This window comes from Drosophila serrata, unplaced genomic scaffold (genome assembly GCF_035046125.1).
Source record: "Drosophila serrata isolate PLE 108 unplaced genomic scaffold, ASM3504612v1 contig_273, whole genome shotgun sequence".
Lineage (NCBI taxonomy): Eukaryota > Metazoa > Arthropoda > Insecta > Diptera > Drosophilidae > Drosophila > Drosophila serrata.
Genome location: NW_028257171.1, coordinates 784,563 through 803,067, shown reverse-complemented (window position 1 = coordinate 803,067; position 18,505 = coordinate 784,563). Strand labels below are relative to the sequence as shown.

General features: G+C 40.5%; 5 protein-coding genes across 6 annotated transcripts; 4 read left to right on the top strand and 1 right to left on the bottom strand.

The window, feature by feature from the left end:
* Nucleotides 1–518: 518 nt before the first annotated feature.
* Nucleotides 519–1,822, bottom strand: RfC4 (replication factor C subunit RfC4). The gene is made up of 2 exons (XM_020952051.2): nt 1,445–1,822; nt 519–1,382 (listed from the first exon to the last, which is right to left on the bottom strand). The coding sequence occupies exons 1-2, from the start codon at nt 1,607–1,609 to the stop codon at nt 552–554; spliced, it is 996 nt and encodes a 331-aa protein (XP_020807710.1). The 5' UTR covers nt 1,610–1,822; the 3' UTR covers nt 519–551.
* A 132-nt stretch (nt 1,823–1,954) lies between these two features.
* On the top strand, nt 1,955–4,315 carry Ras64B (ras-like protein 2). The gene is made up of 3 exons (XM_020952052.2): nt 1,955–2,136; nt 2,741–2,828; nt 2,893–4,315. Exons 1-3 carry the CDS (start codon nt 2,056–2,058, stop codon nt 3,300–3,302), a joined length of 579 nt encoding a protein of 192 aa, XP_020807711.1. The 5' UTR covers nt 1,955–2,055; the 3' UTR covers nt 3,303–4,315.
* Nucleotides 4,316–4,432: 117 nt separating this feature from the next.
* On the top strand, nt 4,433–5,008 carry Akh (Adipokinetic hormone). The gene is made up of 2 exons (XM_020952053.2): nt 4,433–4,574; nt 4,631–5,008. The coding sequence occupies exons 1-2, from the start codon at nt 4,503–4,505 to the stop codon at nt 4,808–4,810; spliced, it is 252 nt and encodes an 83-aa protein (XP_020807712.1). The 5' UTR covers nt 4,433–4,502; the 3' UTR covers nt 4,811–5,008.
* Nucleotides 5,009–5,045: 37 nt separating this feature from the next.
* LOC110183611 (venom protease) lies at nt 5,046–11,657 on the top strand. 2 transcript variants are annotated; one of them, XM_086834669.1, is made up of 7 exons: nt 5,046–5,353; nt 8,907–9,058; nt 9,736–10,036; nt 10,094–10,390; nt 10,450–10,661; nt 10,726–10,797; nt 11,144–11,657. In XM_086834669.1, exons 1-7 carry the CDS (start codon nt 5,173–5,175, stop codon nt 11,282–11,284), a joined length of 1,356 nt encoding a protein of 451 aa, XP_086690795.1. In that variant the 5' UTR covers nt 5,046–5,172; the 3' UTR covers nt 11,285–11,657. The 2 variants fall into 2 exon arrangements, with proteins under 2 accessions (XP_086690795.1, XP_020807587.2); XM_020951928.2 differs by lacking the exon at nt 5,046–5,353 and adding an exon at nt 7,982–8,651.
* An 895-nt stretch (nt 11,658–12,552) lies between these two features.
* Nucleotides 12,553–17,384, top strand: LOC110183692 (venom serine protease Bi-VSP). Its single transcript, XM_020952031.2, has 6 exons — nt 12,553–13,796; nt 15,491–15,660; nt 15,736–16,009; nt 16,080–16,476; nt 16,546–16,621; nt 16,684–17,384. The coding sequence occupies exons 1-6, from the start codon at nt 13,700–13,702 to the stop codon at nt 17,209–17,211; spliced, it is 1,542 nt and encodes a 513-aa protein (XP_020807690.2). The 5' UTR covers nt 12,553–13,699; the 3' UTR covers nt 17,212–17,384.
* The last annotated feature ends 1,121 nt before the right edge of the window (nt 17,385–18,505 follow it).

The window sequence follows — 18,505 nt, the reverse complement described above, 5'->3', positions numbered from 1 at the left end:
TTGGTATTATTACTTTTGTTTTCTTTAAAAAATTACACCCAACAGAAAAAATTAAACCTTTTCCAGTTTTCAACATATATTTATCTAATTTAATATGTACCTATTTTGCATTTTTTCAGAATTTCGGTTTTAGTTTTTTTTTATATAGATGACATAGAAACGATAGTTAAATGCAAAATTGTACAAATAATATGTAAAGGCAAATGTAATGAAAAGTATAACTTCCTAGTTTTTTAACACAAATATACATATATAATTTATATTGTATTAATTATTAATTATCAACTTCAGGACTACGAAATTAGCTTCCTTTCATGTTTAAAATAAAATTTTGTTAAATCTAACAAAAATAACGTCACATGGGCCACTGCATGTTAAAAAAAATACAAATTCTGATTGGACTGTAATCGATAAATATCGCAGCGAATTCAATTTAAGAATTCCAAACATTTAAAACTATTCCTCAGAATGCCCTCATTTTTCCCCCCACCAAACAAAAACAAACTTCTATAAATGTCTTTTCTCTTAAATATAATTTTTAATCAACAAAATTAGTGCTTCTCGGCGGCATTGCATAGCTTAGCCAGCAGTGCGGTCAGCTGTAGTAGGGAGTTAATGCCATCGACAATCTTCATGTGGGTGATGCCGATCTCACGGATAAATTCCAGCTTCAGGTGCTCGTCGATGTTGATGCGCTTGCAGACGCGGAAGATGTTGCCGATGATGTCCTCAGGCGAGTAGCCCAGCTTCCAGAGCTTGGCCAGGATCTTGTACGCCTTGTGGATGTCGTTGGCGGCGCAATGTTGGATCATATCCTCCAGGAGTTTGGGGTGCGGCTCATCACAGACCTTAAACACATTGTCCATGGTGATGTCACCAAAGCCCTGGGCAGTTGACTGCAAGTTGTTCAGCCCCTGACGCATGTCGCCCTGGGCGGTGAAGACAATGGCCTCCAGACCGTCCTCTGTGTAGTTGAGCTTCTCCCACTTGGACACCTCAATGAGCTTGGCCAGGACCTGGGCGTCGGAGAGCTTGGTGAAGCGCAGCATGGCACAGCGGGACTGTATGGGCTCGATGATCTTCTCGCTGGTGTTGCAGGCGAGGGCGAAACGAGTGGTGCTGCTGTAGATTTCCATGGTGCGGCGCAGGGCCTGCTGGGCACCTTCCGTCATGCTGTCGGCCTCGTCCAGAATCACAATCTTGTGGCGGCCGCGAGGCAATGTTACCTTCTGCTGGGCGAACATCTTGATCTTGTTGCGCACCACATCGATGCCGCGCTCATTTGAGGCATTCAGCTCGAGCACCGCCTCCTTGTAGCTGTCTCCCAGCAGAATTCGCGCCAGGCACTGGATGGTGGTGGTCTTGCCCACGCCAGGTGGACCCTTTTTGAGGCGAAGGAACATCAAATAGTGACCACTTAAGATACTTTCTTTCCTATACTCACTGCAATGATTATGTTGGGTGCATTTCCCTGAGTGGCAAACACGGAGAGGCGCGCCACGGTGTCTTCGTTGCCTACAATCTCCTTAAATTTCACCGGGCGGTACTTCTCGATCCATGGCAAGTTGTTGCGCTTGTCGTCCACTTGGACTTCCATATCTTCCGGCATATTTCGAGTAATTTGCGAATTTCCAAACCAAACAAATTTTAATCGGCGATATACAAGCGTGGGAGCAGTAAGACCATAGATTGCGCGCCAAGAAAAGAAGACTTTTTGGTATTACAAGTTGGTATTTTATAACCTCTTTTCCTGACAATTTCTTTGCTACTTTTAACATAATAGCTTATAACCATTTCTATTATCAATCCTCCATTTATGATTGAGGCTTTTTCCAGTTACACCACCATTTCTTATGACAGTCTTAAACCAATCCTCTTTCCTTCTTTTATGACAATGGCATTGTTACTCTATCCAATTCCACCACCTTTTCTTATGACAGTTTACAAGCGTTTCGGAGGTATTTTTTAGTGTTTTATAGTTACAAGCGCGGTCACACTGGCAGTCGAGGAAAATAAAAGAAGTTAGCTGGCCAACTGGTCGAAATTAAATCGGAAATGCAGATGCAAACGTACAAATTGGTGGTCGTCGGCGGCGGCGGTGTAGGCAAATCGGCCATAACGATACAGTTCATCCAGGTGAGCCCTCGTTGCAGTCCGGCGGTGCCACGCATAGGGAACCAGCAGAACTGGGGAAGGAGTAGAGCGGGACGGTGAGGTGGGCCCTTGTTTTGGCAAAAGCAACAAACAAGCAAAGCAAAGCAACAAGCGAGGTGCGTCTGTGTGTTTGGACATGCGTGTGCTGTGTGTGCTGCATAGTTTCGAGCGGAGATCATCGCGGCCACGCCCCCGTATGTATCCCCATTTGGGCACTGGATGGATGCTACGTACGGTCAAGCGTCGCGGAGTTGTGGCTTTTGGGTGTGCCCCTGTCTGGTCTGGCCTGATCCGATCGATTTGGTGTGTGGTGTGCGGAGTGCGGTGTGTGTTGTGCCATGGTCACGACCATTCATTCCATTTATTTTTAGGCATTTGCGTCACCCCCACATCTTTCTTTTGCTTTTGTATCCATCCCAGGCGCGCACACACACACACACACATAGATACGCCGTAGATTTTCCCCAAAAAGATATAGAGCACGGCGGGGCAGCGGCGGCTGATGATAAAGTGGCGTCGTCTTGGACGTGTGTAAACAAACGTGAAGAGCGCGCAGTGATAAATATTCTTGATCTAAATCTTGCAGAGCTACTTCGTCACAGACTACGATCCCACCATCGAGGACTCCTACACGAAGCAGTGCGTTATCGACGATGTGCCAGCCAAGTTGGACAGTAAGTATATCAAGTGATCTCAGCCTGAAATTCTCTAATTTATATCTCTTTCTTACTTACTCAGTTCTGGATACGGCCGGGCAAGAGGAGTTCAGTGCCATGCGAGAGCAGTATATGCGCTCCGGCGAGGGATTTCTGCTCGTCTTCTCGCTCAACGATCATTCCAGCTTCGATGAGATCCACAAGTTCCAGCGCCAGATATTGCGTGTGAAGGACCGCGACGAGTTCCCCATGCTGATGGTGGGCAACAAGTGTGACCTGGAGCACCAGCGGCAGGTGTCGCTGGAGGAGGCGCAAAACACCAGTCGCAGCCTCATCATGCCCTACATCGAGTGCAGTGCCAAGCTGCGAGTGAATGTCGATCAGGCCTTCCACGAGCTGGTGCGGATCGTGCGCAAATTCCAGATCGCCGAGCGTCCGTTCATCGAGCAGGACTACAAGAAGAAGGGCAAGAGGAAGTGTTGCCTGATGTAAGAATCTCCAAAACCATTTATCGAGTATAACACCAAATTTTCGAAACACGCGTCGACTGAGCTTTGAATTCCGTTGAGAAGACGATAAACCACAAACCAAGTAACCAGTAATTGAAACCAGTAACCGTGCGACAGAAAACGAGCCCAAACGAATTGCATTTCTACCTGGAGCCAGGAGCCAGGTGCAACGAAAGAATCGAATAAGCTTCGCCACTTTCAAATAGCTAACGAAGAAACTCAAAAGCCCAATAACTAAAAACTCAAACACTAAGAAGGAAAGTAAATGAAAACACGCATATATAGTTAGATATATACAACAGATTCACACGCATACACGGAAAACATTGTACACACACATAATATATGATATATATATTTATATATATATATATATATATATATATTTCTACATATATTTTTGTAATATTATTTAAGGACGAATGTTTTCTATGATTACTATATTACCAATTGTGCGTGGCCGGCACCGCTGCTGGCCATTTGTTTTTATATATGATAACTGGCAATAACTGACCCCCAGAGCGTTTGTTTCGATTAAGCCAAAACGTAATAATGTGTTATTGTAATTTGTATTGTTATTTACTACTAATATATACACGTATATACATATTATAAACTAAAAACTGCTTACAATCCGATTTTGTTGTAACAAAAACAAAACAAAAAACATTGAGTGCCTCGTTCTCGCGCGCGTAGAAAGCTAAACCAGTTCCGTGTCCTACTCACCCATTTTGTAAGCTGCAAGGCGCACAAAACCCAAGCTCAGCTCAGCTCCTTAAGGATAACATCTTTTGATTCTATGTTTTGCCACAATGTATTTGCAAACTGTGTTGTTGCTTGAGCCGCAATCTCGTTTAACTCCCTTATACACACTGCTTAATTTAACGAACTTATTTAATTGTATCTAAATAAATATATAATTATATTTAAAGTATAAAACATATGCGCAATTCTAATAAAAACACACACACGGAGAATCACAAATGCTTCCACATAGACGCCGCCTGTTTCTTTGTCTATGACGGCTTTGTTGGAGTGGAATGGTACTTGCCATTGAGGCAGAAGTAATTAATTGGGGAATCCTGACAAGTGCCTGACTAATTAACTGACAGATGGAGCTAGGAGCTGACTGAAGGAGTATAAAAGCATCCTTTCCAGAGATTGAGCAGCAGTAGTACACAGAATGAATCCCAAGAGCCAAGTCCTGGTTGCAGCCGTGCTTGTCCTGATGCTGCTGGCTTGCGTGGAGTGTCAGGTGAGTACTTTTAACATTAAACTAAGATCTTTCAATTAATGTCTTCCCATTCCTAGTTGACCTTCTCGCCGGACTGGGGCAAGCGATCGGTGGGTGGAGCTAATGGTGGCTCTACAGCATCCTTCTTCGAGCCTGTTCATGGCAACTGCCGCACCTCCAATGAGATGCTCCTCGAGATCTTTCACTTTGTGCAATCGCAGGCTCAGCTCTTCCTTGACTGCAAGCACCGAGAGTAGAGAAGGACGAGGTCCTTCCAACTAGCACACCACACACACGCACACACATACACAATACCCATATATTCTAAACTATATATATTAATATCTATACAGCACGTTATCAAGGTAGTCGTAGTCGGCATTTAGATTTAATTGAATTTTCGTTTTCCCAACAACAAAAAGAACAACAATAAATAAGCGCATCTGAAAATGTAATTCAAAAATAGTATTAACCCTATCTAGAGAGGGGATTTCTAGCTTTCCCATCCTTCAACTTTTCAAGTTCATCCCCCGAAAAAAAAGCAGTCAGCTATTGGCCGCAAATTAAATTTAATTCCATTTCGAAAATTGCCACAATTAAATCATTTGACTCATGATGTATGACACCCACTAATGGACTCCCCCAGCGCTTAAGTTCTGGTGGTTCAGTGGCCCATGGGTTCAGTTCGTCGGTGAAGTTCAGAGGATCCAGAATGTGTGAGATATATGTCTCTAATTTTAAAGTTCTTAAAACTCCAATAACAATTCTTTGGGCACTCTTCATTTTCTCGCCCGTCAAGTGTAAGTTATTGTTTAATCTCCCCTCGTCACTGCTTTAAAAATATCACCACAGATCGTGCCAATAGATCTGTTTAAGTAATGTGATCGTGTCAGTGTCATTCCATTTAATGTGTCAACATAAACAAGAAAGAAAGGCACGCCGAAGTTTGTATACCCTTGCAAATTGAAATTCATCTTCATAAAATTTTACACAAAATTCTATATTTACATATAAAAGATATATTTTAAATTTGATTAAAATCTGTTGAAAAGTTATCATATTTGTTCTTAAAATTTTTCGGTCGTTCAAATGGCAGCTATATATATATGTATATATATAGTCCACCGATCCGCCATGCCCTGACTTATATATGAGTAAAATTATATAGAAGAATAACTCCATAGTTTCATTCAAACACCTTAAATTTGTTCCAAAACAAATCTCTCATATCTGTGCATATGATTCTCAACTTGTTCTAACATCCCCTGAACGAAGTGACTGCTGCCAGGCAGGTTTCAGATATGTGTTGTGTTACAAAAGTTGCAAGTCATTGTTTATTAGTGTTCAAAGTTAGTACCTGATCATACATACTTACTGGTTATACATTCTTACTGGTCATAAATACTTACTGCTCATAGTTACTTACTAGTCATAGATACTTACTATTCAGAGTTACTTACTGCTTATAGATACTTACTCTTCAGAGTTACTTACTGCTCATAGTTACTTAATTAAATAGCTCGCTGTTTCTCTCTGACTCTCCCCCACTCTCTCTCTCTATGCCTATCGATCTATGTAAGTCTCTAGAGGCAACTCCTACTCTCCCGCCCACTCACACTCACTTTCTCTGCTCCACTCTCTCCTCGGGAACTATAAATAGAGGCGCTGAGGTCGCGCGCGCCTCAGTCTGTCCTAGGGGTACCTAGTGTTAACATCGATAGTGATAGTGCAAGTGATCAGCCTTCGAGACCAGAAATATGACGTGGCCAATGCAATGGATCCGGATGACCAGGATGAAGTCACCCAATCTTGGTCACTACACTGAAGGAAGTAAGCAATGACGAAAGAGCCACGTGTCCTCTACTGCGGTAATTCTTAGCCATGACTTGTATTTTAATTAATTAATTTGCTTATTGCCATGGTCCCCTTTATATACTTAGTGGTCATAGATACTTACGGTTCAGAGTTACTTACTGCTCATAGTTAATTATTGATCATAGTTATTTACTGATCTTTCCTATGGCAACTATATATACATATATGTATAGATATAGTCCATCGATTCGCCATGCTTCGTTTTATATACTAGTAAAGTTATATAGAAAAAGATGTCCATAGTTTCATTCAAATAGCTTAAATTTGTTCTAAAAGAATTCTCGCACATCTGTGCATATGATTCCCAACTGGTTCTAACATCCCCGGAACGAAGTGACTGCTGTCAGCCACGTCTAAGAAATATGTTGTGTTACAAAAGTTGCAAGTCATTGTTTATTAGTGTTCAAAGTTAGTAACTGATCATAGTTACTCATTGGTAATAGTTAATTACTGATCATATTTATTTACTGATCATAGTTACTTAATGTTCATTGATACTTACTAATCATAGCTACTTACTGATCATAGTTACTTACGGCTCATAGTTAATTATTGGTCATAGTTATTTATTGTTCATAGTTGATGCTGATCCAGAATATATATATACTTGATATGGTCGGAGATGGCTCTTTCACTGCGTTGCAAACTTGTTATTAAAATTAAAATACCGTGCAAGGGTATAATAAACAAATCCCCGCATTTAGCTTTTCAGTCTATAACATCTGTTCATCAAATAGCACCGAATATAGCAGAAAATGATTTGAACAGACTTGGACATTATGATTTTTATCGGATGGCAAGCGTCACTGGCCCAGTTATTTTAATTTCCCCAGAATTAACGATGCATTTCGGTGTAAATCAGTCGCTGGACTTAGCCATTAGCGGAGTTTCAATAATGATGCAGTGTATCAATTAAATAGAATGTGCATTTGCAGGTGTTCGTCAGGTTTTTTGTTTAAATTTGTAAGTAATGTCTCTATGATAGATGTAATTGTTCATAACATTTTATAGATCTACATTAAATCGTATGATTTATTTAAAAACCAGAGGGTTTACACGTTATAGTAGGTACTGTATAGATTAAATTATATGTTTTAGTAGAGAATCTATGGAGTGTATGGAGTGTATTTTATTTTCTCATTTAAATAATATTTTGTTAAGAGCTGTCAATATTCATAGAGGTTTGATATATTCAGTATTTGTATAAGTTTAACGAAGTTTAATTAATAATATTTCAGTTCCATATGCAACATGTTCCTAGCAACCAAGAGCTTAGCAACATTGACTTGATAATATTTATATAAACTTCTTTGGCTTAAAGATTTTATGCCAGCTTACGCTTAATTTAAAGCTTATTTTAAATAATAATGGTTTTATTTGCTTAAAATATCAGAGGCATGATATATTTTAAAAAAAGGCACCTCCACATTCCCAAAACCGCCCCTGAACCTATGCTCTTCCACACACGATTCTTTGGATAATTGATGTTCCACTAAAAATACAATTGAATTAAAGTCATTACGAATCTGCCGCCATGCTCCACTTGGCCAGGCTGCAATTGGCCGAAAAAAAAGCGAGAGTTGCGAGACAGTTGCCACCTGGTGGCCAAGCAGCGAGCACGGATAAACGGATTTTGGATACGGTTGCACGGATACGGTGTGGTCATGGTGCTGCTGGACGAGTTCTGTGTAAAGGTGTACTTCTGGCCGTTTCTCTCGTATTTGGCCAGCATCAAGGGCTGGTGCCCCCTGTATCCGCCAGGTTACTATCCCATCTACGCACTGCCTCCTCCTCCGCCTCCACCACAGCAGTTCCCACCGCAATTCCCACCGCCTCAACCGCCGCAGCCAACTGGTCCACTAATACCGATTCCGTCCACACCTGCAGTGATTCCCACGTTCCAGCCAACGCCGCCCTATCCGCAGACACCGTCGGTGACGCCGCCATTGATCACCACGAGTAGCAGTACCACCACAACGACTGGGGTGACCACAATCAGTACCGCTGGCACCACACTCCCAGTGCCGGTGCCCACTTGTCCATCTCAGCCTCTGGTTTGCCTGCCCGGCGGCGCTCGACCTTTGCCCAATTGTCCCTGCATCGATCCACGCCAGCAGAACTCGCCGCTGGTCTCCGCACCACCAGGAGGTCCGCAGATCGGTTCGGATATAATGGTGTTCATGCCGCTGAATGCCGGACGTAGGCGGCGTCGTCGCCGGAAGCGTCGGATATTCTACTAAGATCACAAATTAGCCACCACCCAAAAATATCAATCACACATTATACACACACACACCTCACACACCTTTTCCTCTAAATTAATATTCCAAAAATTAGTCAAAATAAAAACGATCACAAAATTGATGTAAAGCAAACCGAATTGGCAAAGTAAATTTATGTAAAAAATAGGAGAATCTCCTCCTGTCACTCCCTATCCCAGTCACCACGTCCTGCTCTCTGCTTTTCCCGTTTCCACAGCCCAATCCTGTTACGATGGCCGATCCCGGCCAGGAAGCTGCCTGCCCCTGACCTCCTGCGCCCCGCTCATGGAGGAGTATCAGGGACAGAGCAGCGATTTCAGCACCTTTCTGGGTCAGTCCATATGCGGATTCGATGGCTCCACATTCATGGTAATATTTTGGCTTCAAGTTTTATATTTTAATGAGAAATACAAAAGAATGAAAGCTATCTGAATACTTAAAATTTGTATGAAACCTTTAATTTTGAGCTAAATTTAGATTTAAACATTTTTTTAAAAAGAGTTTTCTATTATTAATATTATTACATTTTTTATCTTTTATTGCACACAATGTATAGACATTTTCTCATCATGTATGTTAGTTTTTGTTTATTTACATTTAAAGAATTTAATGGGGCAAAGCTATTAAATCTTTTCTGATTTAAATCTAATTAAATTAAATTTGATTATTTCAATTGACAACCCAAGTAATTACTATGCAGTTAAAACTGATTCAATTTATTTTGATTAGACCCTAAAAATAGCTTTTCATTTTAGACAAATGCAATAGTTTTACCACTAAAAAAGGCTTAACTAAGTTATAACTTGAATATTAATATTTATTGCTTAAAATTTGTCAGCATTGAGGTATTTATTTTATATTTGATGCATAGCAAGGATGAGCAGGAGTAGGAAAGAAATTTAAAATGAATTAAATCAAAAGGATATGTGCAAAAAATCGTTTTAAGAATAAAAAAATATTAGCTTTAATTTAATAGCAGTTTTTTAAATTTAATTAATATATTTCTTTTAAGATTACTTTGTTAAAATTTCCTTCTGTGTGTGTAGGTGTGTTGTGCCTCGGATCGCAGTGGCAATGCCAGGAGCAGGAAGGATCTTCTGCCTACCACTGCTGCACCCTTTGGTTTCTTCCATTTCTCACCTCTGAGTGGCGGCTCCACAGCCACTCCAATGGTATTCCAGCCCACACCCCCTCTGAGCCAGATACAACCGGTGATAAGTCCAAGTTTCAATCCTCCAGTGCAGCCTCCTCCTCCTCCTCCTCCAGTGGCCCAGATTGCACCACGTGAATGTGGTGTAAGTGGCACTACCTCAAACCGAGTTGTGGGTGGATTAGAAGCCCGAAAAGGTAAGTGATTTCTATTAAGAAATTTTATAAAATTTATTTATTATATTTCTTATTTAGGAGCCTATCCCTGGATAGCTGCCTTGGGCTACTTCGAGGAGGCCAATCGGAATGCTTTAAAGTTCCTTTGCGGTGGCAGCTTGATTCACACGCATTATATTTTAACTTCGGCGCACTGCATCAATCCCATGTTGACTCTGGTCCGATTGGGTGCCCATGATCTATCCAAGTCTGTGGAACCGGGAGCAATGGATTTCCGCATCCGTAGAACTGTGGTTCACGAGCACTTTGACCTTAACTCCATATCGAATGATATAGCGCTGATTGAGCTAAATGGTTTCAATGGAAATGTGCCAAGTAAAAGGATTATAAATTTAATGAACTAAAATTATAATTATTAATTTATTTTCCCCTAGGTAACATTGCCCCTATTTGTCTGCCTGAGGCAGCCAAGTTCCTGCAGCAGGACTTTGTGGGCATGAATCCCTTTGTGGCCGGCTGGGGAGCTGTGAAGCACCAGGGACCCACATCACAGGTGCTCCGCGATGCCCAGGTGCCGATCGTTTCCCGTCACACCTGCGAGCAGAGCTACAAGTCCGTCTTCCAGTTCGTCCAGTTTAGTGACAAGGTAAGTCACTTGATCCTGAGCAAAGGGGAATTCCCCAAAACCCAATTTTGTTAATCCTTTGCAGGTGATGTGCGCGGGCAGCTCCAGCGTGGACGCCTGTCAAGGGGATTCCGGTGGACCACTCATGATGCCGCAGGTCAGTTACACGAGTGTTCCCTTCTCTTATCGTGAGTCATCTTGCGTTTAACCAGTTTTTTTTGGCCAAGTCTTGGGCTCCAAGGTGGTTCGGTGTGTTCCGCCCCGCTAATTGGCCATGTCAGTGACGCAGATATATGTTTTCGTTCATTTACGAAAATCTTGAATGACTTGCAGACAAAAGAATTTTGGTTACCACCGAAAATCTGCCTTCCTTAACACAATTTTTATCTCAACTAAACAATTAACTCTAAAAAGATTAAAAGTATTTTATAAATATTTTTGTATCGCTTATTTACTTTCCCATTTTAAACTAACTTGAACCTTTTATATCTTATTTCCTTCAGCTGGAAAGCAATGGCTATAGATTCTACTTGCTGGGCCTGGTATCCTTTGGCTATGAGTGTGCTCGTCCCAATTTCCCAGGAGTTTATACAAGAGTCGCCTCCTATGTTCCGTGGATCAAGAAGCACCTATCATTGGCTTAGAATGTCACACTGTGATGTCTCATTCGAATGGAAGGCATTTACTTAACTTAACACACATGTGGAGTTAAATCCCAAATGCAAAATTCACTTATAACCACCGGAAATTCCGCAATAAATTTCATGTTTTTATGTTCCCATTTGATTTAAGACTTAATTTATCTTACATTTCTTTTTGTACATCATTTGCATCAATTGAATTTATTTTTACTGCTGTCGAGGGGAAAACAAATAACTTGATTACATTTCAAGAATATTATCTTATGACGATTAATTTGAATATAGTGTTAATTGGAATTTAAATTATATTAATTCAACATTGCTTGGAATACTATATCTATTTTATTATAAATATAAATAAATTAATATAAATAGATTTATATAAACTTTAAGAATCCGATTTTAACATATGTGTACATGTTGAATGTCACATAATGAAGGACTGTCTCATTTATCGAGCCGGAACCCAAAAAGAGCAATTCTTTCGGTTGAATGCCATTGGTATTTCCCGCACTTCGCTGCTGCGGCCCCCCGCTGTTATCTGTTACCTGTTACCTGTTGCCAATACCTGAACTGCATGGCAAAGTGATCCGAATTAGTCACAAAATACTAGAATGGATTGCAACGATCGCATGCCAATTGGCTTTCGGCGGCAGCACCTACTCGGAATTCTAATCAGGTTGAGTGCCCCTCGGGTTTCCAGATGGAATGAGATGAGATTTAAGTGGTTTTCTATTGAGCAGGTGATAACTGTGATTACACACCCATTGATTATGTCGTCATAGCTGAACTCTCCCAGCCTCTCTTATCTTTTTATTGAGATCTTTAGACAGTGTTAATTAAATATGTGAAAATTTATAGAACATCCTTATAATATTTGATAGGGAAAGATAATTTTATTTGCTAAAAAGTTACTGACAATACCAATTGCATTATGTTATATTAGTTAATATAGATAATGTAATGTTTCTTCTGATAATGTAGTTGATAATTTTCTATGTTTTGAAAAAAACAAACTTATATTGATTCCATGACTCTCTCAATTCAGTTCATTTTGTTATAAAATATTTTCAATAACCAATTCAAATATGTCATTTAAATAATGTTTTAAATTAAGCACCTAAAATAGGTATTAATTATCGGATTCCCCCTGCACTTCTATTCGTATGATCGGTGATCGTTTCGAAAGCTTTTAACGATCTATAAAGTGAGCATGCCGATGCTAATTGCGGTGCAAAAATAGAAGCCGAAGCCACTTAGAATGCCAGCTTAGTTGGATGTTTTAGCTAGTCCAATAGTTATCCGCAATTGACATGTCAACGGGATCCGTTTTAATTTGACTTGATTAATGGCATTTATCATTCTTGTTTTCGTTCGATTCTAATTGAGTCACCAAATTCCTGGGAGCAGATCGGTGACAAATTTAGAGTGGCACAAGGTCGAGAAGTCTCAGAGCGGACTCATGGCTTAATTTAAGAATTTACAATTTAAATAATGCCAGGTTTTGTACTCTACAATTAGAAGTCTGTGTGATCCATATTATTACGAATGGAAACAAAAAAAAAAACAATACATATTTCTTGCTATTTTTGGTGAGGATGCTGGGAAAATCATTTCCTAATCTGAACTGGCGAATTTGGTGCTTTTTCCGCCTTGATTAATATGCTTAGAAAGCTAATTGCGTGATCGCTGGGCGAGATGTGAATCCCAGACAAAATGATCGCAGCTTCAGTTACACAGAAATTAAATATGGGGTTGAAATACTTAATAGTATTTATATATTTTCATTAAAGAAAAAAGCAAATGAGATAAATATTAAATATTATATATAGAAAAGTTTAAAGTGTATATTTTTCTATATTAAAATTAGTTTCCTTTGAGGGGCATGCAATTATGATATAATTATCATATTGTAATTGAGTGAAATACAAATACAAATTAAATATTTACTAATAGGAAATGAAAATTCTTTAGTTTAAACAAACTATACATATATAAAAAATAAACATTTTAGACGATTAAATTGTGATTTTGGTGTATAATATCAACTAAACCCAACATCAAAATGATATGTTACATATATATAATATCTTTAATTAGAGAATTCTTTTCTGAGTGCACTTTTCCGGCGAGAGACTTGGCTGCACTCAGGAGAAGCCGAGCCGGCGAGAGAGAGAGAGAAAGAGAGACTACGTTCGATGAGAAGAGATGACCCCTTATAAAGCTCGGCTTCGTGCTCGACGCTGGCCAATCTCCGAAGACGCTTTCGTTGGTCAAGACGCCGCTCTCGCTGGCATCCGGTGACCAGCTCTCCTCCAGTCGCAGTTCCTCAGTCTGATAACGCTCCTCGGCCGGTGAACGTCGCTAGTCGCTGTCTAGTCTCCGGATATATTAACATCAATCGTAACCGATCTCGCCATGAAGTGCGGTGTTAGTGCTGTGATTACGTTACTCCTCCTCGCGATCGGCCACGCCCCGCCGCCCACTGACGCCCAGTTTAATCAGCGGAGGCAAGGTAGGCGCCGCTCAGTTAATTAATTGATTGAGAAAAGCTTGTCAAATAATTCCCACTCCGCCTCGCCATATATCTGTCTAAAACTTAATATCTGTGTAGAACCCCTTGAGATTCTCGACTCGATTTGAGCTAACAATAAACCAGTTCCCAGTAACAACGCATCACGGAATAACAAAATACAAATTAAATATGATAAAACACATTAACACTGGGACTTTGCATTTCAAATGAGAAAACAATACAAAAAATAAAAAATTAAATTCGGATGAGTTTAGGCGATCAACATAATAACAATCTGAAGTGGATATTCCCAAGAGAAACTTTACAAAAAATATCAGAAATGTAACGGAAAACTACCAGAAAAGTTCTAGAATATTAATATTGCTTTCTCAAGGCTTAAAAATACTTTAAATAGAAGGAGAATAAAATTGTAAATGCAAAAGTATTTTTAACAGAACCAGAGTGAAATAATAGTTACTAAATTAATAGAAAAGATTTAGTTATCTGCTGGCAAATGACATAATAAAAAAATGAAAGCTTAGCTTAAAGGTCTTTCTAAGTGCGTATTTTTCTATTTCTATTAGCTATGTTATATCCGGTGTATATATACCCTTCTAGACTTTAAATCTATTTATTTGATCATCGTGTGAATTATTTTATTTATTTTTTTTTTGCCATTTCAACTGGTTCACGCTTGTGCTCACACATGCGACATCTTCAAGTTCAATGGCAAGTTCGCTGCTTAAGTCTTTCGATTTTGCCTGCTAATGTGGCTATTTGTATGAACTGCAAAATAATGATAATTAAAAAAGCCCCAAAGTTTGTTAACAAAAAAAAAACAACACATATTTCGGCCAGTTGTGTGTTTGAGTTCGAGTTCAAATCCAATTCACAAAACCAGTCACCAAGGTCAGATTTTTTACTCGGACAGCGACTCGAATACGGGCAAGCGAAGCACCTGTTATTATTATTACCAGATGGGGGAGAACCGTAAAGATAGGATATATATATATATATGAAGACGTCTATTAATACGTAAAAGTGGATGCTGGATCAAGCTAGTTATACAATGATACTAAAACTAAAAGTACTAGCTACGCTGAAAGGTATTAATTATAACAGGTTTTTAGTTAAATGAAAAATACATTTAATATGGTCTTAAAGTCTATTCAAGTATTTATTTTTATTTTTTAAGTATAAACTTGATGTGTAAGCTGCTCACAATTTGTCTTCATATTTGTTTGGTTTGCTTTTCTAAAAATCTATGGTTTGGCTTAGGTTACTTTTGAACAAAAGATTTGTAGGTGTTGAAATGTAATATATCTTATCCCATTGTAGTGTGTTTTTAAAAGTATTTTAAAGCGGATTTGTGTTGACTGTTTTGTGTTCTTGTTAATGATACAAGTTGACATGGTTAAAGGTGTGAAAAAAACATAGCTAAATCCCCTATCTTTGTTGTTTTACTGACTCATCTGAGGTGGAGGGAATACCACAGCCTAATGTGCAATCTATTTATTATTTAATCACATTCACTTAATTTTATATCAAAATAAATCTCATAATTTATTAAACAAATCATTCTTGTCAGAAATCATGCTTGCTTTTGAATATCCACACAACTCGAAGCTCTTTTTTAATAAGAATATGTTTCAAACTCACGTTGAAATTCTGGTACTGCTCTTTTCTCGGTCCAGTTCGTCAGAACTGCATCACTCCGGAGAATTACTATGGCAGTTGTGTGACCTTGAGCTACTGTCCCCAGGTGGCGAACATCTTTAGGACCAATAACATTGACCGGGCTCAACGCTATGTGATCGCCCTGCAGCGAAGCTGTGGCACCCGGAACATTAATGGGGATCCGGTGGTAGGGATCTATCTATCTCCTCCTGTCTATCATCCCTCCTGAGCTTTGTCCTGCTTATTTCTTACTTCGATTTAGGTCTGCTGCACTGAGCCCAGAATTAACCCGGTCACAGAGCGACCCGTGAACCAATTCTTCCCAACAGAAACCTCCTTCGTTGTACCGCGGCCTCCACCGGAAGTATCCGAGAATCCATTCTTTACGCGTCCCAGAGCAACCACAACCACAACGACGACGACGACAACAACGACGACCACGCCGGCTCCCCTTCCGGTTACCTCGGCGGCACCTGTCATTGAATTACGAGGAGATGCTTGCCGTGGACCAGACATCAAGCCCGGAAACTGTGTGGGTGAGTTCCTAGAAATCAACTGAAACTAAAGTATCCTTTATAATGGTTTATCCTTATCCCAATCCTCCAGAACTCAACTTGTGTGCTTCGTTGCTGAATGAGCTGCGGGTGAAGCAGCGTGACGAATCCTTTGCAAATTTCCTTCGAGCCTCTAGGACGATTTGTGGCAACAAGGGCACCCAGGTATGCTGCCCCAATGGAATGACAGTGGCCACCACCAAGGCACCCATCTTTCCAAGGAACACGGACGAAGTGCCGCGACGTCTGCTCAACGTGGAAGAGGGATGCGGCTCCACTGTGAGGTACTTCAAGAAGATCGTTGGCGGCGAAGTGACCCACAAGGGAGCTTGGCCCTGGATTGCACTTTTGGGCTACGATGATGCCTCCTCGTCGCCTTTTAAGTGCGGAGGAACCCTGATCACAGCCAGACATGTGCTAACCGCAGCCCACTGCATCCGGAATGATCTGTGAGTCCACTAGGAAGGAAGTCTCTTTTTGAAGATTCTGGGTTCTAAGATCACTCCATTTTATTTTAGACAATTCGTGCGCTTGGGAGAACATGATTTGAGCACGGATACGGAGACCCCCCACATAGATATCAATGTGGCCAAGGTACGTGAAAGCTTCTGGAGAAAGTTTATCCTGAGAATAAAGTATCCTATTATACCTTTCAGTACGTGGCTCATCCGGAATATAATCGCAAAAATGGACGCAGCGATATTGCCATTCTGTACTTGGAGCGTAACGTACCCTTCTCAGCCAAGATCACTCCCATTTGCCTGCCCAAGTCGCAGCCTTTGCTCTCCAAGAGCTATGTCGGCCAAACGCCCTTCGTTGCCGGTTGGGGCAAGACTCAGGAGGGCGGTGAGTCCGCCACGGTGCTCAACGAGCTCCAGATTCCCATCTACCCGAACGATGTGTGCATCCGAAGCTATGCGGCCCAGAAGCGCTTTTTCAGTGCCGATCAGTTTGATGCCGCTGTGATTTGCGCCGGAGTCCTGTCCGGCGGTCATGATACCTGTCAAGGCGATTCCGGTGGTCCTCTGATGATTCCAGAAACCAATGCCCAGGACATGAGGTACTATCTGATTGGAGTGGTGTCCTACGGCATTGGGTGTGCTCGGCCAGACGTGCCTGGTGTTTACACCAGCACACAGTACTTTATGGACTGGATCACACAACGAGTCCAGGAAACCACCTAAAGGGTCAATCGTTGCCATGCCATAACACTGTTGCACTAAGTCATAATAAGTAACAAAATAAATCCATTATGTGAATCACTAAATGTAGATTAAGCTCAGCACTGGCATTAGCTCAAAGTCTTGCCGAATGATTATTTATTGAAAAGAGGAAATAAATATTTAAGCAGTTGAAAGTTTATCTACTTAATATCTAAAAATCTAAAAAGTATATGAGAAACAAAATCAGTATTTATTGTAAGATATTTACCTATGAGAAACCTTGATTTAACCAAAAGATACTTTTGTTATGTGGAGGTGTACTTTTTTGATTTTTAATTTGAATCCATATATAAATGTAATAGCTATATATAAATGAAATATATTTATTTCAAATGTCTTTAAAAATGTACCTAATCTGAGTGCTGAGCTTAAGACTGAGATCTTTCCATTCTTTGAGTGCAAATATTGACACTCCTGGCTTTGTTCTCAGGATGTCTAATCTCTGGCTGGAAGCGGCAGGATTCCCTTTTTTCGGGTTCCTGCTTATCCTTATGCAAATCAAGCGCAAGACGCTCATCAATCATGCTGGTAATGATCGAGAAAAATTGGTTTTACTCTATATATGTAAATGCGGGATAAGAAGGCAGCCGTCGTTGCTGGACAAGAACTGCATTGTAATTGCTCCGGCAGCCACAAGCGGATTTGCATAACTCAGCAGCATCCCTCCGACAGCCTTCAAGATGCCTTGAAGATGCATCTCCTAGGCGCTATCTCTTGCAAGAAAACAAAGAGTTTTAGGCTCCCCTTGCAAGTCCTTTCGCTTTCTCCAACAGCAGATGAACTCAAATCAAATGCCCAGAAAATAAAACACAATGCAGAACGAATCCTTTTTGAAGTCAAAACAACGCCTCCCGCGCATTTGTGGCCACATGGTCTGGCTTAGTTTTGTGGGGGGAATTCAGATTCAAATCGCATCTGGCAGATGATTTAGAGCCTAAACATAGAGTTCATTAAACTTGCTTTTTATCGTTGTTCTGATTACAATTAAAATGAAAATCATAACAAATGGAGGGATACCAATATGCGTTCATCATAATCATCAATAATGCCAACGAGAATTTGCGTGTCGATGATTTTTTTGCAGAAAATTTGCATACCTAAACCGATGCCGCACAAGGGTGTTAATTACCAGATTCCCAAGATCAGATATCTTTATCGAAATTCGCAGGGTTCTTTTGAGGTTGGCAAGGGTTCGCAGGGATTAGAGAAGGGTTCGCAAAAAGGATATCTGCCTTTTGGCGGCGTCAAGAGGCGA